Raw genomic sequence first — 26,945 nt, forward strand, 5'->3', positions numbered from 1 at the left:
CGACTGCGTGGAACGTATTGATACCCGCATTATTGCCATTGCAGTCATAAACGTCAAATACGGTGGTTGTTTGAGCCGGAAAAAAAATTATAATATCATCTGTAATATTGATTTAATTATTTGTCACACAAAAAAAAATTATCTAGTGAATAATTAAGCTGATAATGTCATCAGAAAAAAACTGTGTTCCATATTCAGAAAGTGGAGATAAAGATCAAGATGAGGTTAGTCATGTCACTTATTACTATTATTATTATTTATTTATTTGAAATTTCAATTTATCAAACAATAATATTCAAACAATAAATTATTCATTTTAAATTTACTCCAAATTTTATGATTTTATTTAAAATAATTATTTTTGTATAATTATTTAATTTTAAACTTTTTTTTTATTCATGACTGAATCATTTTAGTTGTTGCAATTATAATAATTATTTTTTTTTAATCGCTTAATTTAATTTTTTAGGTATCAGGAAATTTTATTTAAGCTTAATGATGAATAAAAAGTATTGGCATTGAAGTTTAAATAAATAAAATAGTTATTGAAATTGTAGAATAATTGTTACTTGGTTTTTTAAAACATTTAAAAGACGAGTAACATTTTTAAGATAAACTCCAAGCCATAAAGCTTGAACATCATCTTTTTAATTGACTTAATGATTTAATAAAAATAAATAAATAATCTGTCTACAAGAGAATTTGATCCAACGACTTTTGAATTCATGATCAATTGATGTACAAATAAATTATTGAGCTATTAAAAAAACCTTCTTTTTTCAAAGACGATTTTTTTTCATGTAACACTTGGTGGCATTGACATACTATTTTTTTTTTTTTTTTTTTTTGAATTAATATATTTGATTTTTAATTATACCAACTGGAAAAATAAAACGAAAATATAATTATTTTTTTAAGTAGTATAGTGTCCATGAGTTAGCTCCCCAGACATTAAACTCTGAAATAAAATTAGAATTTTTTTATTTTTTGTTATCGAATTTATTCTAACACAAAATAAATAAAAACATTAAGAAAATTTTATAACTCATTCCGTTCTATTTTAGTATTCAATTCGATAATAAATATTCATGGAAATTATAATATTTAAATATTTTCTAAATAATAAATGATACCCAAAAAAAAACAACATTTTTTTTTCAATAACATGACAATACGTATTATTTCAAAGTATGCTATTGACTTGGGTAATAAAAGTTGACTCGAATAACTTTCTAATCTCAAACTTATGCTGCAAGAAACAAGCGATAACCCAAAATGAAAAAAAATTATTTAAAAATTACTACCTTTATTTCTGATCTTTATATCTGTTTTTTTTTTTTTTTAATTTAATTAAAAAATATCCAAAATTATCAGTATTCAACGAGACACATAAATTAAAAAAAAATGATATTAAAATATTGATAATAACACTCTGCCAAAATAATCATTTGTAATTTTTATTATCAAAAAAAAAAAGCATATTTCAAAGTGTCATGAATATTCATTTAATTATTTTTAAATTTATCTTTTAAATTTTTATTCATTAAAATTCAATGACTCATCAAAATTCCGGTTACTAAAATTCAACATGATTTAAAAAAAAAAACGAAAGATATTATTGTGTATCAAAAATACACAGACCAGTTTTGATATTTAAAAAAAATAAAATTGTTAAATAAATAAACAGTACTAATTTTAAAATTTCATTTCTAGAAATTACTTCAGCCATTTACATATATTCTCCAAGTTCCTGGAAAACAAATAAGAGCTAAATTGGCATACGCCATGAATTATTGGTTAAAAATACCGATGGAAAAACTTTTTGCTGTTGGTGATATAACACAAATGCTTCACAATTCAAGTTTATTGTGAGTATTTATTAATTATATAATTTATAATATATATTTTATATAAACCGTTGTATCAATATTATAATTAAACTTTTAATTTTTTAGAATAGATGATATTCAAGATAATTCAATATTACGACGTGGTATACCAGTGGCACATTCAATCTACGGTGTTGCAAGTACAATAAATGCTGCAAATTATGTATTATTTATTGCACTTGAACGAGTGTTGGCACTCAATCATCCTGAGGTTCATTTAAATATTCTAAATTTCGCTGTATTATTAATGATCACACTGACAAGAGTTATAAATTTATGCTATTACTTTTAGGCCACTCAAGTTTACACTGAACAATTATTAGAATTACACAGAGGACAAGGAATCGAAATTTATTGGCGTGATAATTATATATGTCCAACTGAAGCTGAATATCGACACATGACAATGAAAAGTAACAATTAAATTTATTTATATTATTTATAAAAAACAGAAATTTAATATCTAATTATAATTTTTTCCATTTTTTTTTTTAAGAAACTGGTGGACTTTTCAATTTAGCTGTTAGACTTATGCAATTATTTTCTGATTGCAAAGAAGATTTTTCAATGTTGGCTGGTATACTGGGATTGTATTTTCAAATAAGAGATGATTATTGTAATTTATGCATGCAAGAGGTATGATAAATAATTTTTATTATTACCATAATTTAATTTTGATTAATTTTTTGATTTAATTTTCATGTCAAGTATTCGGAAAATAAAAGCTACTGTGAAGATTTATCTGAGGGAAAATTTAGCTTTCCCATAATTCATGCTATTCAGAGTAAACCAGATGACAGACAAGTTATGAGTATCCTTTTTTAAAATAACTATCATTAATTATTTTATTTATTTATTTTTTTTTTATATAATATTAAATAAACGAACAGGAATAATATTAATATATATATTTATCTATTTATATGAATTTAGAAAGTTTACATAGTTTAAAATAATTTACATAATTTCCTTAATATAAAATAATTAAAGATATTTTACGCCAAAGAACTAAAGATGTTGAAGTTAAAAAATATTGTGTAACACTTCTTGAAAAATTTGGTTCATTTGATTATACAAGAACAATATTAGCTGAATTGGATAAAAAAGCACGTGATGAAGTTGAAAGACTTGGTGGTAATCCACTTTTAATTAAAGTTTTAGATGATCTTCTTAATTGGACAAAGAATGATGAAGTTGAAATGCAACAGTCTTAAATATAATTATGAAAAACAAAAAATAGTTAAATCTTTTTACAAAAGATAATTTAAATTTGTCATAGTGCCAATTTAACTTTGACAATAATATACAATAAGGCCTAGAAGAAAAAAAAAAATATCAATTTTGTTTAATTATATAAAAGTGGCATTTGTTACTTTAATTTTGTTACGTATATTTTTTTTTTATTTAATAGCAAGTCACAAGCTTGTTTAACTTAATAATTTAAGATTTAATATTAGCCAACAATTAAATCTGCAATTTTTTATATAAAATTTATTTTCATTTATTGAAAAAAAAAAAAAAAACATTCGTGCATATCGAAGTCATAGAATAATAATTTTGAATAATTATAATTATTATTTTCTTAATGCATTAAAAAACATAGTTAACAATAATTTAATATATACCTTTATAAATAATAATAATAAGATTTTTTTCTTTTTTTTTTTTTTTAGACTATATTGTAGTTTAATTAAATGTGGATTGATAATAATTAATAAAAATGCATCAGGTATAAAATTGTTATCATAAAGATTCTGTGTCATCAAAATCTGTTAAAAATTTACAATTATCGAATCATTTAACTCTACAATAATTTACAGTGAATATTATTTTTTGATATAATAATTTTATATATAGTAAGTTTTTTTTAAAAAATGAAATAATATTTTAATGCTCATTGAGCTAAACTTTGGTTGAATATTTATGTACATTAGCGGATAAAAATTATTGATTGACATGAAAAATATTCTGCAATCGTATTTTAAAAATTTTTTTTTGTTACGTCGTTTATTGAATGATTGAGTGATTTTAATGATGTTTTTTTTTTCTTTTTAATGGATGTTGGTATAGACAAAGAAATTTTGTCCTAGGATAACGTTGCAATTTGACAAGTTCTTTGTTCAACTTCACTGTCTTCGTCTGTTTCACTAGCCCAAGAGGGCTGCTTTTCTTGTCATATTTCCATATCACTATCACCCATTCTTCCCATTGGTCCACCAGCAATGTCATCAAATACATCCGTCACCTATTGATTTACCGAACAATATAAAGTTAGTATCAATAATAATTTTTTAAATTTATTTTATATATGAATTATGTTATATGCAAATTATTTATCTAAAAACGAAAAGTATTTTTATGATTTTGTTTACCAGAACTTCTTCAAATCTATCATAAATATCAGGACGTGTATGAAGAAGACTTTCACCCAATGTATCACCATCTGGATGATTTTTTTTACTCAATATACTCGAAGTAATATGTAACAATGATAAAACTGCCAGTAGACCAGCTGAAAAACAATTTATTTTAATTAAATTTAAATGTTATTTTATTTAAATGATAGTACGTAAAACATTCAAGACATTTTTCTAATTATTTTTATTCAAATCTATCAAATTGTTTTTAAAATTAAATCCTGGAATTTAATTTTATTATATACAGTTTAATAGTATTTTTTTATTTAAATAAATGTCAGATTAATAATTAAGGAAAAGAATATTATGTTGAGGTTTAAAATTATTATTTTAAATTATCATATTTATATTTTCTTATTATTAAGCTCTTACCAGCAACAAAGGAAAGCCACAAGTTGTGCGGTTTCCATACTAAAATACAAGAAAGTGGAATGTAAAACAAAGACCTTCGCCATCCTTTCGTTAACATGAGAACAAACGACCAGCATCGCCAACAATGAGACTCGTCATTTCTGAAAGTAGATATATTTTTATTTATTTATACTATTTATTTCAAATTTAATTCTATTTGTTTTATAATAATGAAATTTTTTTTTTTTAGTGGCTACTTGAAAAAGTAATAATTAAACAATAGACGTAGCGAAAAAAAAAAAAAGAAAACTCTATACATTTTGAGCTGAGATTTAAATTAAATTTTTATAAAAACGAAAAAAAAAATAAAAATACATTACCGCAGAGTGGATTTTTATTTTTTAAAATATGAAGAATTAAATACGACCAGTCGGATTTTCTGTATTCCCCTGATGTTGCTGCTTTACTTTACTTATTATATAAATTTTTTTTTCCTTCTGTGGTTTTATTACTTGGAAATAATTATCACTTTAATCCAGAAAAAAAAAAAAATATTTAATTACATATATTTTAAATTAATTTAAAATATATTTACATTATTAAAATACGTAACTTTTTTTTTTCAAGTATATACCCAATGAGAATAACTATTCCATGTGTATTTAAAACTTTATAACACATACTCAAAACTCATTGCCGAATGATAATTTAAAGTTTATTGAGTTTACTTTAAAAAGCAAATACTCTAAAAGTTTTGAACGTGCGTGGTGATGTCAAATGTATTTTTTAAAAAAAACCGTATTTTAGTATTATTTTATTTTTTTAAATAGTTGAGTTATAGTACAGATGAAAATCCACATCACGTACCTGAGACAAATCTGCACGAACAGCGTGATAGCCCAGGTAATTTCGAGGAAGAAAATCATTGTCGATGCCACACTGAAATACAAGAGTGAGTTATATGTTAGACGACGAATCAAGTGTCTTTGCCTTGCTCATTTTAAATCTACGAGTTCAGAATATAGTGCATTTATTTTTGTTTTATATTAAAGCTATTTTAAATGAATCAAATAATAAATATATTTAAAAAAAAAATTTGAATCTTCATTGTGAGTCATATTGAAGTTATAAATAAAATTAATCAATTATTAGAGGTCAGATAAACACGATAAATTAATTATAATATAAACGATATCGAAAAATTATATTTAGTAAAAGAATAATTTAATTACATCCCAGATATAGAAATTCAAAGTTGATTCTCAAGCTCGAATTAAAGTGGATAGTCAAATTCAAAATTAACAAAAATATAAAAATGTATTTTTTATTTTAATTATTTTTTGATTATTGTTGTAGATAATGCATGGGTTTCAAAGAGACAAGCTGATGACAATAAGACAACAATCTAATATTTTCATTATCAACTGCAGTAAGGGTGAGTTTAGCAATTTTTTTTTATTTATTTTATTTTTATTTTAAGACGAGCAAATTCGTTTGTCAATTAATTTTTCACATACTAAAAAATTCCGTCATTCATTTGTCAATTGAACTAAACTCTATTTCGATGTGAAACCGTAATTAAAGATTGAAATTCATTATTAACTTCAACCTGGGCAATATCAATGATATATAAAAATAATTTAATATATCAATTTATTATATTTGAAGTGTATATTAAATTGTTAACAATAAATTTTGATATTGGAGTGCTTAAATCGATTTACAAGTGCATGTTGAATTATCCTCACGTGACGTAATAACCCATGACATGTTGATGATAAGCCACATCAGCACCAACTCCACTGACCACTGTAAAAAATTAAATTTTATAAAATTTATATCACGAGTGTAATTTATATTTAATTACAAGTATATATACCCGACAAGTTTATAATTAAAAAATAGTTTTATCATCTTAATTTCCTTTATTTATTATTTTTTTTTTTTTTACAACCCTTATGGTGTAATTATTTTAATTTTATCAAAATTAAAAATACAGTGAGCTTTGTAATTTTTTTTTTTTAATATGGGTTTCATTTTTAAATTACTCATTACTATTAATCAATGACACGTAATGATTATTTCAAAATGATAAAATCTAAGATATATTTATTTGAAATTTTTTATTTTTAAACTTTAATTTTTATATTCTCATTTTATCGAGATAACCTTGCACTTAATAGTGACGTCTTGAAATGAAAAAATTTCATACAAAAAAAAAAGTGGCAGTATATTACATAGTTGTTCCGCTTTTGGAATGATACTCTACTATGATAAACTCAGTCCAACAACGTATAATTACACTTTTATCATTGAAAAAAAAAATGAAAAATAAAAAAAAGTAGATCGATTTTTTTTAAGTACAAAAATAACACTTTTATTTCTCATTTAGTACATGTATTTTCAATCGGGGTATATATTTTTAAATAATGAATCAATAGAAAATAAATTTTACTGTATTGACAATGGAAATATTTTTACAACAAAATTAGTTTTTCTTTTTTGCATCCATTAAGTAATTTAATTATTTTTTCAAGTATACATTTTCATTTGAGGATTTTTAAGCATTCCATTTTCATTTTACTTAGCAAGTTTTATCTGTAAAAACTGGAGCATCATTTAAATACAAAAGTTTTAAAAACTAAAAATTGTTTTTTTATATTTTTTAAATTTTTACAAGCATACTGCACTTGTGCACAAAATCTATTCTAAATTTTTACTAGTGACACATGGTGCAGAAAGTGAAGCTGTTGGTTAAACTTTTGTAAATTTATGAAATTGAAAAATTCAATTTCATTCTTTCAAAAACTATGCATGAGTAAAAAATAAAAAATTTCGACAATTCTTTAAAGTCACTCAAATGAAAATAATGTCATCAGGGATTTATCAAATTAAAGCTGTTTATTCAATTGTATTTAAATGGATCATTATAAGCTTAAAATTAAATTATTTTTTTTGTTAAATATTTATGTAGATAATATAACATCAAGTGTCACGAGCAGAATTAATTTGAAAATTCCATAAAAATTTTACTGATTTTAAATTCAGCATAAAAATATATAAATTTTATTTATTTTTTTTTTTACGATGAGACAATATGTGGGTTCAGATAAAAATGAAAATATAAAACAAATATTATTCGGTTGCGATATTATTGTTGATACATTTGACACGAAATGTCGAAAAAATTTTTACATGATTTCCCTGTGGCCTTAAAAAATCTCAATATTTTTTATTTCCAAACTATGTCTATTTTAAATTTTACAAATAATAATAATAACCACAATACAACTCGACCAAAACGCATCAAACCTGTCAGAGAAATATCCAAGCTACTGAAAATTGAGTTTCGTCAAGTTTCGTCAAGAGTTTAAACTTTTTTTTGACTGAAGTCAAATTTACCTTCTATCATGTTATTGAATAAAAAAGTAGAAAAAAAAAAAATAAACACGAGTTAACAAGTTTTTTAACAGAAAAAAAAATCAAATTAAACAAAAAAAAAAAAAATAGAGCGAAGAATAAATTCAGAAAACTTATTTTTCATGTTTTTATTTTGTTTCTTATAAGCTCGTTCTTTGTAGGTGGTAGAAAAAAAAAATTCAATTATAAAAAACAATTTTCTACGTTATTAAATAAATATTAATAAAGAAAAATAACATGGAATATTGGATTTTTAAATTAATTATTATGATTAATATATTTATTTATTTTTTTTCTATTCAACAATTTTTTTTTTTCTTGAATAAAAATATATCCAACTCTGAGTTGAAAATATCTAACTGCAATCGAACGGGCTATTCAGTTGAACCAATGAAAAAAGCTTTTCTTCACGAAGATCTAAACGTTTTCTATTGGATAAATTCGAGATATACTATTTTATACGAACCGCAAAACCTTTGATTCAATACAAGTGATACCATCTTTTAAGACTACTTTTTTTAATTTATTTTTTTAATCTACTTTATTCGTTCTAATAAAAAATAAAAACAAAAAAAAGCTTCAATAGTAAGACGTGGATTTTTAAGGTTTTTAATATTGTTACACAATGCATTGTAAATTTTTTTTATTGATGGTAAGTTTATATATAAACTCGTAAAAAAAAAATTCAGTGCAAAATGAATGTAAAAAATAAAATAAGGTCAATTTAGTATGTGAACTCGAGGGAAATGTTGATTCAAATATAACTCGACCATGAGGGATAAAAAATAATTTTTTTTCAACAAAAAAATCATCTAGAAAAAATGAATAAATAAATGAATGAATGAATAAATAAACTCAGATAAAAAAAAAGCAATGGAATAATCAAATAAAATTAAAAGAAAAAAAAATAATTGTAAATTAAGTTTTACATATATATATTATTGACTTACAGTTATATTTATTATGGAAAGAATGAGAAACTTGGATTTTTTTTTATCCTTATCAAAAGTTGCACATATACCTTTGATATTGAACATGAAGAATATTGGCTCCTTGGGAACAGAATCAACGAGCTGGGAAATATCTCCAGAGACGATATGCTACAATGCAATTTCTATGGTCCATCTACGAATTCTCTACTTTATTATAATTTTTATTTTTATTATCAATGATAATAAATTATTATCGTTATAAACGAATGCATCAGTAGAAAATTTAGAAAATCTAAACAAATAAATTAAAATAATTTTAAATATTATATAATTAATTTTTTAAATTTATAATTCTTATAAATAAATGTATAATTTATTTTTTAATTATTTTAGCAGATGATATAAATTTTGAAAATGCCATCAATCTAAAATTTCCATCATCAATTGCAGTGAGGGTGAGTTTAGCAAAATTTTATATTTTATTCTTATTTTTTTTTTTTTGATTTTAAAAATTTACTATTGTTCCTCGTTGCATGAATAAATTAAATTTAATGATTTTTATAATTTAATATAAAAATGTTCAAGAGTCGTAAGTTCTGTTTTCGGAATTTTTTTTTATTGATAAAAGAATTATGAGATTTGGATAAATTGTGAATTTGATCAGTCATCTGATCTTTCAAGTGTGAGTAGATTTATCTGATCAATCATTAATATTATTCAGTTACACACTATTTATTTATGTTCTCGTTGTATAAATTACAAGCTACATTGAACCTTATAAAGAAAGTAAATATCAATTAAGGGCAAGGACAAGAAAAAATAAAAGAAAACACTGAGGCCAATGGTCTCACGAATAAATAAAGACATAAAATATTGAATTTAGGGTAGCACTGAATATTAAAATCACCCGATAAAAATAAAACATACTTATTTAAATATTTTAACTCTCAATAAATATAAAAAATAACTTTATTTAAATTTTTTTTTTGTTAAATCAAATTTATATGTTTATCAACCTATTGATTTTATTATTTAAATTTTTTTATTTTCTCGTGAATGAATATCATTATAATATTTTAATTTTACATCCGTTAAATTAATTTGAATATATTTTATAATTTACACTTGAATATATAAATTATAAAAAATACAAAAAAATATTAAATAATAATATTTTCATTTACTTTTCAAATTTTGAGTGCTAATTATAAAACAAAAATCTATTTTTTTTTTCTTTTTTAAATACATTTTTTTTTATTAAAATATTATGAATGGTATCATTTTCAATGCTAGAAAAAAAAAAAATGTTTTCATAATAGTCACTGTAGAAATTAAAGACTTCTTGTATTTTGTTTTAAATTTTTTTTTGCTTTTTAAAAATTTTTTTCATTGAGCAACGCCTTTTGCATTGCAAGAGACTACTGCCGGAAATAACAAATGGGCCAACATCGTCACTGCATAGAAAAAAAAAAATAATAATAAATAAAAAAACTAGAAACAAATAAAACAAAAAAAAATATAGACAATTCAGCTTGAAAAGTAAAAGGTCTGTGTGATATAAAGTTTTGATATATATATATTTTTTTATTTCCTAAAAAAATATACAATTTTCATGTTATTTTTATTTTTTCATTTTAATTTTGTTTTTCTGTTGAGTAATACACAACTCTACTTTGTCATTTTTGTGCAAATGGTTTTAACTATTTTATTTTTTATTATTATTCTTCACACAATACGTGCGTCAGGTAAAAAAAAAAAAAAAGGAAATCTACAAACGTACGATGCTATTATGTCATTTTTTTATTTCGCTAACGAATTGTCCTTGCCTCGAATGAAAAGTGGATTTTATTTCTCCTATACTTTCAAATCTATTCACGAAGTAATGCATTTACTCATTTTTTTTTTTTTTTTTTTACCATCCAACATTTTTCTCAACATTCCTTCTCACTGTTCGTGGCCATCGATAAGAAAAATAAAGCTCTGCCAGCAAGTTTACCAAGCCAGGAAGTTCAAAAAAAGTTTGTTAAAAAAAAAATCTAATAAAAATAATATAATAATAATAAAAATAAAATGAAGAATGAAAGAAAACCAATGGAAAAATTTTTAAATTATGGGTTGACTAAGAGGCCAAATCGAATTCTCGAGAAAGACATACATAACTCAATCTGCATATTTCCAGTTGGCACTATACATTATTATTATTTTTTCTTTTTTTTACCACCGTCAACTTCCGTTTAAAATTGTCTTAAAATTTTCTACATCATTTTGCAATTGAAAATATCAATTTATTCACAATTTTTATTTAAAAAAAGAAAAGTGAAAACTCAACTTTATTTTCATGATAAAATTTAACTCGCTTATTAAGTTGGTGTATTTTTTTTTTTATTAATTTCCTGAGTAGTGTCTTTTTTTTTTATATTTCTTTTCATATGTTTGGCGTTGGCAAAAAGCCAGAATAATACTTTTTAAAGTTAAAGCAAGAAAATCGAGTTGGGTTGTCTGTAGAGATGTGACCACGTTTGCTGATGTAATTAACGTTTCATTCTACCATATGACACTTCACTTTTGTTCAATTATAAATGGGCGTAATATGTCGAATTAATTTATACCACATAACGTGTTTATCAGCTGTAAAAATATTTTTTTTTTAAATCTCAATTTCTTTTTTATTTTACATATATATTTTATTTTCCTATTTTTTCCATGGCTTTTTTCCTTTATTGTTTCATTTCTGTTTATTTGATTACGTGGCGTTTTATTATATTTGTCCTGCAAAACATCTGGAATTTTCCCGTTGTCAATGTCAATATATGTTTAGCAATTTATTTATTTTTTTTTTCATCTCTCAACTAAAAATGTTGACATTAATAATACAGAGATAAAATATTAAATATATATATCACCCTCAAACCACATATATAAAATAAAAAATAAAATAAACGTATAAACATTCACTAAAATATTTCTCGAGAATTTACAAAATATTCCTTTAACCTATCCACTAGTTTGTAAGCTCGTTGTAAAGCGTAACATTTTATCCACTATATATATTTAATAGTATATGAAAATTTGAGCTGAGTGCCCATTTCTTTTGATTTCATTTTGAGGCTATTTCGGCCATACGGTGCTTTTTTTTTGAAGGCTTTAATACAATAAGTCCAAAAAGAAAATTTTATCATACTGGCTAGGTAGATATAGGGTCTTAATTTGGAATTTATGGAAAGTGTACTATATGTATACGAGATATGTTTTCAGTCTGCCGAGAGACTCGACAAACATTCTGTTAAAATTCATGTGGCCACGGGTTGCTATCCAATCCGCTACCAACACCCTCAAACCACCCCCTATCAAGCCTGGCTTTTCAATTGCTCATGTACGGTAGATGAAATAAGTATACTATTTTTTTTTTTTTTTTTTTTTTTCATTTTCACTCGTTGAATCGGGTTTCGATGAAAATTTGTCCAGTTTTTTTTTTTTTTTTTATATATCGATATGTACTTTTAACATTTTTATTATCCTTGTCGAATTTATATGTACTATATTTTGGTTATAAAAAAAAAATATACAGTGCATAATATTATCCTGTGTATTTTATCAGTTTATTGCTTTATTGTTGAATATATTTTTTACATTATATATTTTTATTTATACTTTGAGTAATTTTTTTTTATCAGTTTTTATTTTTTAAATTGACATTTTATTTTGATGTTTTATTATTATTTTTAGTTGTTTTTATACTTTTATTGTGATTATATAAGAGCGAGTTAAACTTTTATTGTTTGAAAGTTATGATGATGTTAGATTTATAGATTTATTTTATTTTTTTATCATTTTTTTTTTCTATGATGACAATTCAAGAAGAGTTTATCAAATACAATAAGAACTTGTTTTAAAACTTCGTCTAACAAAAAGCTCTGAAATGATATAATGATAATGATAATAATAAATGAAAAATATATTTTTTTAAAAATGTCAAATAAAACAGTTGAATTTTATGATATATATAAATATAAAAAATTTATATACTTCAATTTGACTCGTGTGTTTGGATACAAAAAATTTTGAGTCAGCATTTTTTTTTTTTTTTATGTTTCATTTTAAAGCGTAAGGTTTTTTCGTACAGTAGATAAAACTAAATTGATACACTATTGAAAATCGAATTACATTATTTATCCAACATTGTTGTTATAAATTCAATTTTTTTTTATTCTTCAATCTATCCACTTGTATTATAATATTTATAATCTTAATACAAAAAATAATAGAGAAAACTTAGATTAAAAAATAAAAATAGAATTATATTTTTTTTATTACTTTGACGTAGTATTTTATACTTTATGTTTTTTTTGTTTTCTATTTATTTTTTTAAATTTTTTCTTGAAAGTTTTTAAAGAGATAAAACTTATATAATATAAAAACTATCTATGTAATTTACACATTAACTTGACAAATATCATGTCAAGATAATAACTGTCAATTGGAAAAAAAACAATAAAAAATAAAAATGAAAAAAAAAAGTTATAAGCTTTTATAATCGATATAATTTTTTTCGATAATGTTAATAATAACTGCAAAAGTAAAAAGAAGATAAAAGTAGCTATACACATATTAACTGAACATATTATATGTTTTACGATAAATATTATATATAAAAACGACAAAGTACAATATATAAAGACAATAAAAAACGTGAGTAGACAATATAATGATAATATCGCTTATTTTATTTGTGTCATGACAAAATTGTACTAGAAATTGCAATTAAAGTTTTTTCAAGTCAAGTTAATTAATTTTTTTACGTTATAAAAAATATAATCATTTAATTTTCGATTTTTTATTCACTGATGTAATTTTTTTTGCATTCGAAATTGCTTTTTTTTTTAAGTATCTTTTGTTTTCAATGAGATGATAATAGATAAATAAAAAAATTGTGGTGAAAATGAAGATAATTAATTGTGATTTATTACTTTGCGATAATTTTGATTATGTATTGTTGTTGTTGAGGTTGTACTGAGGGTGGTAATTGACTTGACTAATTTAAAGTATATGTACTTGGTTTATGTATACGATGTCATTAGACAAGTCAAGTTGACATAGTCGCATGCATGACTAATTAGGAAAAAAAATGTCAAGTAGAACATGATATACATAAATTTCATGTATAATATACACGTGAGTAAAATTTTGAAATACATGGTTACATGAAAAAATAAAAATTATAATACATGCAGATATATAATATATATTTTTTAATATTGATGAGATAATTATAAATTGAATAATGAACTGTCAAAATAATTGAAATTTCTGGTAATTGAAATTTATTATTTAATGATAAATTTATCATGTTATTAAGGTAATGATTAATCGAAAAAAAAAAAAAATTATAATAAAAGAATAGTCTGTATTATAATATCTATAAGCTTTTCCAATCAGTCGTTTTTAAATTCAACTTTGTCTAAAAATATAAAAAGTAATTAAAAGAAAATAAAATGCCGAGACATTATTAAAAAGAAAAAAAAAGGCAAGTGTTGTTGTCGAAATATTTCCAATCGAAACAATAGAAATACAGTAGAGAAAAAAAAAAGCAGCATTGTTTTTCAATGGTATTTCTGAAAAACAAAGCAAATCAATTTTTATTTTTCATCAAAAATCAAAGTAAAGCTTTTTTTTATTTATTTTTTCTTTACGTTTTTTTTTTTTTTTTTTGACTGTTTCGTATTTTTTATATTTATTTTTTTACTACGTAACTAGAGTTACTGTGATGAAAACCGTTGATTACGTTCAACAAATTCTTCAAATCTTTACCTCAACCACCATATCCGACCGGAAGTTGGCTTACAAACGCGACTATAGCGCATCCTCTTCCGAGCCATTTACTTTTTATGAGAAAAAATAAAAAATTCCTGTCAGACAAAAATTCATTATTACAAGAAGGAAAAAAAAAATATAATAAAAATGAATAAAGCTTTTTAGCATTCTGTCTATATCAAAATCTTCAATTCAATTGCAACTTTGAATTTTTTTATTCTACCTAACAAGTTTAAAGCACACCGGAATATATATCAACTTAAAAATATTTTACACTGAAGCATTGAGCTTTTTTTTTAAACCCACAATAACCACAATTAATGTAATAATTTAAACCACATAAAAAAAAAACGTACATATGACAACAAAGAATATTACTCGTTTTAGTAAATTTTTAATTCAAAATAAGAATAAAATTTTTTTATTTGCTTTAATATAAAAATTATAAAAACTTTTAATTATAATTTTTTAAGTTAATTATTTTTACCTATTCAATTTTTTCGCTTTTATTTAAAAAGTTTTTCTATAGTACCATTGATTATTCAATATTAATTAACGCTATTTCATTTTGAACTAACTTTATGGGAAGTAAAAAAAAATAAAGTTAATAAAGTACATACATATATATGTGATATTTATAAATCAGCATCATAAATCATGTTTCGTCCGGTGAACATAACAAGATAGAATGTTGTTGCGTCAACAAATCTCTTTTGATAAATATATAAAAATAAAAATACATTTATTTTGGAGAAAACACGAAACATCAAAATATAACATTTGTGTTTATCAAATTGCGTGAGATTATTCTGAAGCTTTTGAGATGAAATAAAAATGTGAATGATACATTGTCACAATTTATTGACGGATAAAAATATAAATAAATAAACGATATAAAATATATATATGAAAAAAATATTTCCGTGTTCACATAAATCAGCAAATAAAAAGAAGCAAGTATAATGTGATGAAAAAAGTCCTTCAAGGCTTCAACATAGTATAAAACTTTTCGTAGTTGATCGAACATTAAACCATAAGATGGAGGTCACCCATCGATATAAAAAAATACAAATATTCTATCCACGTTTTTTTTACAACACCAGATTATTATTTTCGAAACATAAATCCTCAAAATTGACAAGTTTAAAATTCAAACGGGATAAAACAAATAACGATAAAGTATAAAGAAAAACAAAAATTAAGTTTTAGGAATTTTATTGAGAAATATGTCACATGCATGTTTCAATTTAAATTATTTATGAATTTCATTAATTTCTAATATAGTCTCGTTTATGTTTCGACAATGTCAAAGACATCCACATTATAAACTTTCTGTGTAACACAAATATGCGCTTGACGTTGTATCGTTACATGGGCTTACAAAATTTTCGAGTGATATATCTACTGAAATATTTAACGAAAAAATTAAAAAATAATTTCAACTAAAATTCACTTGATTATTTAACAGCACTTTTATGTCCATTAAATAATTATCCCAAAGAACAATTGAGATGTATGATAATGGTTTTTCTAGTAAAAAAGAAATTTAATATTCTTCATAATAAATATTTTTATATAAAAAAGAAAAATCAAAAAAGTTAAGTAGAATTGACAATATAAAAATAACAACCTATTTAGATATTTTGTTAATAAAAGAATGAAGGAAAAAAAAAAATTTCTTTATATAATATATAAAAGAAAAAATAATAAGAAAAAAAAATATACAATGTAAGACACGTTGATAAAACCTTGGTCATTACAGTGATATCCATGTTGGTATACCCATTTCACAACAAGATGACATGAACCAGAAACTCTCATGATCCCTCTTGTATCTATTGCATTTGTGGTAATGGTCTTGGCTCTGACTTCAGACTGAAGAATAGATCACGGAAAAAAAAATCTCAACACACCAAAAAAAATAATAATAAATAAAATAATTACACTAAAGATAATAAAGGAAAATAAAAGATTTGGGTTTGATCATATATCAAATTGAAGGTGTAATTCAACTGGATCAAAGTATTTATTATAATCGAAATAAGATCTAGCTATTATTCGGTTTTATTTTTTTCTATTATAGCGTCAACTTAATACCTGCTAAGTTCGTGAGAATATTGTTAGATTAATAACATTCAAATGACATTGAATTATAAAATTAAAAAATTATTATTTACAGGATAATTTTATTTTAATAATTTTATCTGTTCGCAACTGAATGAAAATATAATGAAAATATATAATCAATAAATTAATGGTAAATACTAAACCCAAGCTTTGGTTTATATTAATTTTTTTAAATGAAATTTAAACTATTATAATTCGATGTTGAATACAAATTATTTATGGAATATTGTATTGATATTAAAATTAACACAAATTAATACAAATCAAATATGAGAAAATAGAAATATGACAGAAATAATATTCAAACTATCTAATCTAGTATTATAATTAATTTCTGTATTTGACCATGACCAGAATCAAATTTGCAATTTGATATCATATCGCAATATAGTTAATCTAATAGTGAGATACATAATATTATATAAGAGCCTCACACAATGTGCTTAATTTAACTCTGGGATTATGTGAATTTACAAGAACTCATCAGCAACCTTGATTATACAAAGAGCAATAGAATCAGCCCAATTTACAAATACATATTATCATTTTCACAAACCAACCGATTATTTAATATTATATTTCAAATAAATATAAATAAAATAAATGAGAATTAAATAAATTTTCAATAGAAAAAAAAAAATTTAATAAATATAATATTACAATTTAAATAACTGATGAAAAAATAATATTAAAATTAATTTAATTAAACGAGTTTTTTAATTAGCTTTTATTTTATTATTTAAATTAAATTTTTATTTACTTTAATAACTCATGATAAAATGAATTTGTTAATCACAAGTATTGTTGATTTTAAGAGGCAGTATGTGGTTTGAATTTTCAATAATAAAAAAAAATAACACACAAGGGTATATAATTACATGGCTATAGAGTTTGAAATGTTAACATATGAAATACAAAACATACTATAATATTTAACATGTTTTGCTGTATATATATATTCGTACAAAACCACTGGTAATTATGTCTAGTGTCGCGTCATTATTCCATTATCAACAACGTGATACAAATTATCTTTATTCACCGGTTGAATTCATCTTTAATTTTATATACATATATATTTTATCTCATGATTGTTACAATTTATTTATGAAAATTTTAATATTTGCATTATCATACTATATATATATTTTTAACGATTGACAAAGGATCAACAAACCAATTTAATTAACTAGAAATTATGGCTATTACTATACTTTAATTATCCTTTTTTTAATTAACTCTGATTTTTTTAAATATAAAAAATAAATAAAAAACTAATTAACAATATAGAAAGTTAAATTAGGCTATTTTTTTATTTTTTTTTTATTTTTGTTATGGTTGGAATGTTGATTACGATGGTGTTTGTTCACTTGCCTTTGTGCTATATAAAATAATCCGTTTCAATGCAGCTGTTTTCGTTAACAGAGCTTCAAAGGTTAAAATTTACAGTTTCAAAGTACAGCCACTGTGCAAGTTCTTGATCTTTTAAACATTTGATTCATCTGATTTTTATTTTCTTTTATTGTATTTTTTCTTCTAGATTTTGAGATAATGTTTAATTTATAAAACGGCTATCAAATTCAAATCAAGCTTGACACAAAGTGATTTTTTTTTTTTTTTTTTCGTTTTTAATCCATGATTGAATTTTCAAAAAGTAGAACATTTTATTGCTACTCTATTCTTTGAAAAAAAAAAAAAATATAAAAGAAAATAACTAATGAATTTTTTTTTTTATTTTTATGATTGATGAATTTGTCATGGTAATCTCGATGGTATAATATCAAGATTATACCGTCGAAAATTGATTGATGAATTATTTTCTTTTTCTATTATTATTTGACAAACAGTTGAAAACATTTTTCTTTTTTATATTTTCTAAAATAAATGATGAAAATATAAAATATTATATTTCAAATTGTTGAAAAAGTTTTTTAAAAGTATAATATTTTAAAAATAAAATAATAAAAAATTTATGTAAGAGTATATATAGTACATGTCAGAATAAAATGCACAATGGAGCCTAAAGAAACATGCCAGGTCAAAAGAGGGTGCATAAGGGTTGGCAAATGTGCTAACCTTAAACAAGTGGAGACAATAAATTGTCTCCACGGTTGAACATTGCACCGGAAGGTTTTTGACTTTAACTTAAGTGTTATATTACTATAAAGTATATATTTTAAAACTCTAATAAATCAAAGTTTTAAATACTTTGTTAATCTAGTTTTTATTAACTTTGATAACTGTTTATTAATTGAAAATTGAATTAATTAACTGTTTGATTGTGTATTAAATATTTTCCAAAATGGTATTTTTAATTCAAGAATACCGACATTTGTAAAAAAAGTATGAATAGCATCAATTAATTCCTGTGTTTCATCGCTGGAATTATCACTCATGCAGTCTTTTTTTCTAGCTATTATTTTATTTTGAAAGTCTGTGGAATTTTAAACTTTAATATCTTTTTTATATACAAATAATATATTTTGCCACCGCTATGCGGCGCTTTACATAAGATGGCAGATTGTTTCTCGCATGTGGTCATGTAGATGATCGTAACTATATATACAAGTTCCAATTTTACGTTTGTACCCTGTGTTCTGACTGTATGGTAGATACGAAAGTATATGATACACGTCCTGATAGGTGGTAGTGTGTGGCATGGTATATATTCACTATACGGAGTCACTACATAGTCACTACCACCTTTGTGGCTAAGGACAACCTAGGTAACCAATAAACCCAGTTTACAGTGCGTACGGCGGTAGGTTATCCGGGTAAGTCAGAACACGAAAGTCTGCTTAAATCTCCTTAACCTGTTCATAGGTAGATTTGCCCTCTGTCATTGGAATGTGTCGCATGTCGATACAGAATTCGATGCAGAGGTTCTGAACGCTTCATCCGTTTACACATGTTGTAAGTGGAGGCTTTAACGAAAATTTACATGAAAATTCTTTAATAATATTACATAAATATTTAAATTTTACGATAGATTTACGTGTTTCAACAAAGTTTAACAATAAAAAGTTTTGAAAATAATGAGTCATATAAATTTATCTTTTCATCGTTTTCTTATCAATACTATTCCAACTTTTTATTTACATATTTTCTATTGATTTTATTTTTTTTTAATTGTCAATTTTATAAATTCATTAAAAAATATAAAATATAATTTACAATCAATAGCAAATATTATTTTTAAATATATCAATCAAGCTGAAAGTCAATATTGAAATTATGCACAATTTTATTTAACTTTTTTTTTTTCTATTTCAAGTTTTTTAAATTAAAAAAAAATTAAAATATCACATTTAATTTATTATACGAGTGTAATATGTCGTCATGCGATTGATGTTGTAAATGTAAATCAGCAAAGATAAACAATGTATATTAATGCATTTTAATTTAACTCAAATACTCATGAGTTTAATGGTTTTGACCTTAATAAAATTGCAAAAAAAAAAAGATAAATAGTTAAACAAGCTTGTTATAAAAAATTATGATCAAACAATGCTCAATACATGTCGATGAGCATCATCGAAATTATTATATTTTTTTTTGTCTAATTTTATTATTTTATGATCCGACATAAGCGAGTAAAGTTTCGCAATAACGAAATATTAAAGGATCTATTTTTTTTGTTTTTTTTTTCATTACATAAGAGGATGAAAATTTCTAATTAAGCTAGTTAACCGAGTTTTGTATTTTCTTTTTTTTTTTGTTCATTTTAATTAAAAGTATATTGATGAAAAGAAATATATTCAATTGAATTTTGTAGTAATTGTGAAACTGTAATTAATTGCATGCTTTCGTTGAAGAGAATAGAAGTGCTTGAATAACTCAATGAATTGTACTCAATTTCAACGAATTTTATACGAACAACATACGTATTTTAGGTATACTTTGCTAATTACATTTTTGAGTGTCATTGTCAATGAGATTGCAGTGTTTACAAATTTATATTGTAATCGAAAGTCTATTGCCAATCATTATTCAATACAATTTAAATTAAAAAAATATTTTTTTTTTATCAAAAATCAGCTTTATAAATTGACAACTATTATTTACAAATTAGCAGGTATTATAAATATATATCATCAATATTTCAAAATAGAATAATTGAATTTAAAAAATAAATAATTAAATAAATTTAAATTAATAATAAAAAAAAAACCAATAATCAGTTTGAGAATCCAGAGCATTTGGAGCTAAATACATCCTGGTGTAGAACAAGTGACGACTTCGACGCAACTTGTTCTATACCCGGAGATATAACGCTTAAAAATTATAGCACTATTTAGAATGCAAAAACCAGGATTCGATCACGCACTTCCAAAAATCTAAAGCAAATCAAGCGCTTTACCAACTTGACCACTTGCCAGGTTAACAGGATTTTGTTATTTATGATATATATATATTCTTACATATAGTTAATCAATTAATCAGAATATTTTTTTTCTATAGCTAATTTATTAAAAAAATTAGTGTTAAAATTATTCTAACTCAAATATTGATTCGCATATTTAAAATAAAAATAAACATCCAATAATTTTCATCATAAATTAAATATTGCAAAATAATTTGAAAAAAATTAAATTTACCCTTTAATTGTTAGAATTATTTTTTTTTAATAGAAAATTATTTATGTCTTATGTCGCTATGATAATTTGTCGTATAATAATAACTTAATAAATATAGTGTTTTTCATTGTTTTTACTTTAGTTCAATTGTTTGGAAAAAATTTGTCAAAAAAAAAAAAAAAAAGAAATTTGTGGATCTTTGGGAAAACAAAAAAGTTAAATAAAAAGTTTTAAATAAAAAAAAAAAAAAAAAAAATTGAGATATGTCTTTTTATGTACATTGAAGAGTAAATGTTGAAGAAGAGGAAAGAATAACGAGCTCATTGAACGACTGGCTTTGAGTAAAATCTCACCTCTAAATACATTGGTCCTCGGGGAAAAGTGCTGAGATATCTATATATATTTCATGGCTAAAATAAAATGTTGAAACCTTTTCTATCTAAAATGAATGACTCGTGAGGAATAAAAAATTAAGGTGAACAAATTTTTTATTTTTTTTCTCTTATTATTTTCTTTTTCATTATTTGACAATTTAAAAATAAAAACTATTTTTATCAATGTTTAATTAACTGCTATTTAAACAAAATAAAATAAATATTTATCTTTGGATAAAGATAAATAGTAAAATTTTAATATTAAAAATAAAAAAGTATAATATTTAATGTCATTTTTAAAAAGCTTGATGTTATTTATTTTATTTTGATGTTTTTATTATATTCAATATTTTTTTTAAAACAAGAATAAACTTTTAGCCATCTGTAGCAAGAACCAAAGCACGTCTTATTGAGCCAACAGTAGTTTACAAACTTTATACCAAGTGGTACACACAGACCAGTCCTACAGTGTTATTCATCTCTGTACTTGCACTCAATCTCGATTTCAACTTTCTGAATAATTTCCTCATTCACTCAGCTTGAATTGGATCTTTATAATTTCAATATTACTATAATTATTTTTCTATATATATATAATTAAATCCTTTGTGTCTTATCAACATTAACCATACTCAAGTTATTCACAAATAAATACAAGACAATTTAAAAACACTTTTGATCTTTTATCTTTAATGCAACAATATATATACATTTATATATAATGAATAATATTTGAATATTTTAAATAAAAATATATATACGTCTCTATAAAAATGTATCGCAATATATATTGTTAGTTTATTTTTGAAAATCCAGGATATTGGGATCAGCTTGTCGTCACGACTTGAATATAAATCATAATGGTGAAAAAGAGAACACACATGTGAGCAATATCAAAAGTTACTTCAAAAATATTGACGTTATACCAATACTACTTGATATTTTGATCTTTTTTTTTTTTTTATTTAAAGATAAATTCAATGAAAATATTGTGATAAAATTTTAAAGAGTATTATTGAATTTTTTTTATTATTTATTTTTAACAGCGTTTTATCTTTTCCAACCTTTTGTGGTTTTTGACTTTAACGAAAATATTCAATATATTGTTATTTTTTTTCTTATATACATCTTGTTGAATGAAAAAATAAACAAGAAAATATGTATATAAATCATCACTTGTTGAGAAAATATTTGCTTTTTGTTAAAACGAGTAATTTGATCGACTTTAACATAATCATATATTTTGCCACCGCTATGCGGCGCTTTACATAAGATGGCAGATTGTTTCTCGCATGTGGTCATGTAGATGATCGTAACTATATATACAAGTTCCAATTTTACGTTTGTACCCTGTGTTCTGACTGTATGGTAGATACGAAAGTATATGATACACGTCCTGATAGGTGGTAGTGTGTGGCATGGTATATATTCACTATACGGAGTCACTACATAGTCACTACCACCTTTGTGGCTAAGGACAACCTAGGTAACCAATAAACCCAGTTTACAGTGCGTACGGCGGTAGGTTATCCGGGTAAGTCAGAACACGAAAGTCTGCTTAAATCTCCTTAACCTGTTCATAGGTAGATTTGCCCTCTGTCATTGGAATGTGTCGCATGTCGATACAGAATTCGATGCAGAGGTTCTGAACGCTTCATCCGTTTACACATGTTGTAAGTGGAGGCTTTTCCAACCACACTTGTATTTTTTTTTTTTTTTTGCAATCGTTTTATTTTTGCTTGTATCGAAATATTATAAATCACATTTTTCCATGAGATCAGGTGGTCAAAGGCTTATATATAAAAAGTATATTGCAATATAAACATGTTTAATGAAAAAATAAAAAATTAAATTAAATAGTATTTGTTGTAAAAATAAATTCTAGTTTATTTTGTACTGTTGTAATACTTTTATTTTTTTTTTTTTTCATTTAAAAAAAAAAAAAAACAATAGGTATAATAAAAATAAATTAAATAAAATTCAGTAGAACAATATGATATTGTTGGATGAAAAAACAAAAAAAAAAAAAACAATGGTATCATATGTATATGTGAATGCATAAAGCAGAGTGTCTCGTAGAAAAAATATGTGAGGGTGGATTTTTATTTGGTAAACGGATTTACAGAAAATCGTATATACGATAAGGCAAATGTCGATAACATTTCCTGATACATATTTATTTGGTTATTTAAAGCTTGTTATGGCAGATAATCAAGTATCAAAAAAATATCAAAATTTTAATTCTTAATTGAATTATTTATAGATGAAATAACCTACCAAACAAATAGCTTATGATTTTTTGAAATAATGAAATTACTTTGATATATATTACAATGGGAATTTATTTTGAAATATATTTATGATACGATTCTGTTTCTAACCACGAATGTTTGTTTTACTTAATGATAAATAAACACATGGAGTTTATAAAATAAATGATTCAATTTCCTTTAAGAGATCTTCAAATGCTACTTTGTAATTTACGCGTACAATTTTAGCGAGAAAGCTTTGTGACTAAATAACATGGTCAAAATATTTTAAGCATTATTAATTATATCTTTATTTTTGCAAATGAATATAAATTTCTACCAATTTTGTTTTTATTTTGTGAATATGTTTTATCAGCATTGTGATCAGAATATTTAGCCATGTAATCAAAAATTTAACAACGAATTTTCATTCATTTCGGGTTCATTGTTTTATTTTATTTTTTTATTTGTTTGGAAGAAATTTCTGTTAAGAATAGTAATATATTTTTTAACAAACCACACGGCCACAGTTCCATCAACGATTACCTCTTTTTTTTTTATTATATATAGAAAGGTAAAAAAGAAAATAAAAAAAAAAATGGGGATGAACTTATTAAAGTGTCATTGTGGTTGCAAGTTTTGCCTTGAGCTGGCCAAAACTTTTTCAACATTAAAGGGGATGTCGTTAAAAAACCTAAATTCATGCTTTTTATTAAATTAAATTACAAGAAATAATTTATTTCTACAAAAAAAAAATATATATTTTATTTAATGGATTGGCAATTATTTAAAAATCATTACATTAAAATTTTTTTAAATATTTCTTTTGATAATAATAAAATTATATTCAAACTAATGTAATTAACTTGTGAAATTTTTTTTTTTTTTTCTACTTTGTAATGTCAATATTATTGACTTTATATTTTCATTGTAATTTTTTTGCTGAAATCATTCTAGTGACTAGTGAAAATTTAATTGGATAAAAAAATTAATTAAAAATAAATTGTAAATGAGTATTTATTTTTTATTTAAAATTGAAGTATCTTTGTGTGGATAATTTATCAGTGACAATGTCAAGAAAGATCTACGAGAGTAAACATTCAAGTGATTTAATTTTGCAGTCAATGTTACATACAGTTTTATTATTTTATATGGTGTATTTAATTTATATCACTTTTGAGATTGAATTGACACTGTACAGTGTACATCATACTCATCAAGTTTTCCCAATTAATTTTATAGACTAATTCTACTGATTTAGAATTTTGCATATCAAGCAACATATTAATATTTCATAAGGCTAGTGTTCAGTTATGCACAAGGTACATTGATAAAATTCAATTTATCATGCTATGTTGAACTAAAACATTCCTTAAAATTCAAAAATTATCGATAAAAAAATTTAAAAAAAAATAGGCACTCGAAATTAAAGATTTACTCAAAGAATAATTTTATACTAGCGTTCGTTTTATAATTCATTTGATAAATTATATATTTGTTTTTAAATTACATATAAATCTATTGACGAATTTATTATTTCAAAGATAAATTGTTTTTCCAATTTAAAACCAACTAATAAATATGGATTTAATAATTTTTTTTTATTTTTATTATTTATGTATTTTATTTTTTTGTTTAAAATAAAAACACCTGTTATGTATTTTTATTTGCATTATTATTTACCCTTGATAGAAATTAATTGTGCAAGGATGAGATTTTTTTCTTTCAATAAAAATCAAAGCTTGTTATTTTTAATTTAAACAAAAAAATGTTCGATAATATTTAATTTAAATTTCTAATAAAAGTATTTAAATATAATCTAGCAAATTTTTTCAATAACTTGAGAAAAAAAAAAAAAACCTACAAAGCTCAATGATTTTATATTTTATTTCAATTTACATTTCGATAAAAAAAAGTTGATGAAATTAGAAAACTTGTGGAAGGCTTAATAATTTAATTGAATTAGAGTTTAATAGATAAAAAAAACTTACCGATAGCCGAACAAACTCCCAAAATCCTTGTCAAAAGAGTGAGACTGTTCTCAAGGGGACTGACAAAGTTGACAGGATTCCCATTGGGATGATCCGACGTGACTCCAAAATCCTTAGCGTAACTAGCCATTGTCAAATGTGTCAACAGACGATATCAGTATCACAAAGCAATCTTCAGAATCCAGTATGATCAAAAGTAAAATTGTTTTTTTAAAATTTTTTTATTTCATTTAAAAAAAAAAAAACAAAGAAATAATAACAAAATTTATTTAGCTATTTTTTAAATTATTTTTTATTTGATTATTGTTATTAGTAACTAATATATTGTCTTTATTAATTTATTAAAATTTTATTATTAATTTTTTATTTGACAAAATAAATATTAAACTGAACTGTTTTTCCTTGGCAAGATCGCGCTGTACTGAGAGTAGCAAGGGTGCTTCACAGCATCCCTGTGATGATGAAAGTTCGATTCTGCGCTTGTCTCTGATGGTGGTTGTTTTTTTATTTTTCATGTTTTTTTTTTATCGTTTTTTTACAAATGTGAACATTGAGACAGGCGCCGCGTGTTTCAAGTTGCTCTTGTTTGCCCTGATACTAAAATTTTACCGATTAATTATCCGCAGCTCTCGTTTGCATCATAATTATCCTCATTAGAATAACGATGTCATCACAAATTATGCATGATTTTTCTTTCAAACTGAATAATTTTATGTTGAAAAAAAAAAACATATTGTTTTGAAGGTAAAAAAATTCATAAAAACTACACTTGTTTTTAAATTTACTGTTTTTTATTTTTATAATATT

The 26,945-nt window shown here is 23.2% G+C and overlaps 2 protein-coding genes across 2 annotated transcripts; one reads left to right on the plus strand and one right to left on the minus strand.

The window, feature by feature from the left end:
- LOC122850027 (geranylgeranyl pyrophosphate synthase) lies at window positions 1–3,630 on the plus strand. The gene is made up of 7 exons (XM_044148983.1): window positions 1–224; window positions 1,714–1,868; window positions 1,956–2,100; window positions 2,182–2,302; window positions 2,386–2,525; window positions 2,598–2,700; window positions 2,880–3,630. The coding sequence occupies exons 1-7, from the start codon at window positions 165–167 to the stop codon at window positions 3,101–3,103; spliced, it is 948 nt and encodes a 315-aa protein (XP_044004918.1). The 5' UTR covers window positions 1–164; the 3' UTR covers window positions 3,104–3,630.
- LOC122850028 lies at window positions 3,538–26,562 on the minus strand. Its single transcript, XM_044148984.1, has 6 exons — window positions 26,139–26,562; window positions 6,406–6,466; window positions 5,525–5,596; window positions 4,679–4,818; window positions 4,262–4,401; window positions 3,538–4,134 (listed from the first exon to the last, which is right to left on the minus strand). The coding sequence occupies exons 1-6, from the start codon at window positions 26,266–26,268 to the stop codon at window positions 4,063–4,065; spliced, it is 615 nt and encodes a 204-aa protein (XP_044004919.1). The 5' UTR covers window positions 26,269–26,562; the 3' UTR covers window positions 3,538–4,062.
- Between the last annotated feature and the right edge of the window lie 383 nt (window positions 26,563–26,945).

This window comes from Aphidius gifuensis, linkage group LG2 (genome assembly GCF_014905175.1).
Source record: "Aphidius gifuensis isolate YNYX2018 linkage group LG2, ASM1490517v1, whole genome shotgun sequence".
Lineage (NCBI taxonomy): Eukaryota > Metazoa > Arthropoda > Insecta > Hymenoptera > Braconidae > Aphidius > Aphidius gifuensis.

Coding starts and splice junctions, on each gene's coding strand:
- LOC122850027 (XM_044148983.1), top strand. CDS start 165: ATGTCATCAGAAAAAAACTGTGTTCCATATTCAGAAAGTGGAGATAAA. Junction 2,101..2,181: donor TGGCACTCAATCATCCTGAG/GTTCATTTAAAT, acceptor TATTACTTTTAG/GCCACTCAAGTTTACACTGA. Junction 2,701..2,879: donor AGATGACAGACAAGTTATGA/GTATCCTTTTTT, acceptor AAATAATTAAAG/ATATTTTACGCCAAAGAACT.
- LOC122850028 (XM_044148984.1), bottom strand. CDS start 26,268: ATGGCTAGTTACGCTAAGGATTTTGGAGTCACGTCGGATCATCCCAAT. Junction 6,467..26,138: donor GGGAGTTTGTTCGGCTATCG/GTAAGTTTTTTT, acceptor AATTTTTTACAG/TGGTCAGTGGAGTTGGTGCT. Junction 4,402..4,678: donor GTGGCTTTCCTTTGTTGCTG/GTAAGAGCTTAA, acceptor ATTGTTTTTCAG/CTGGTCTACTGGCAGTTTTA.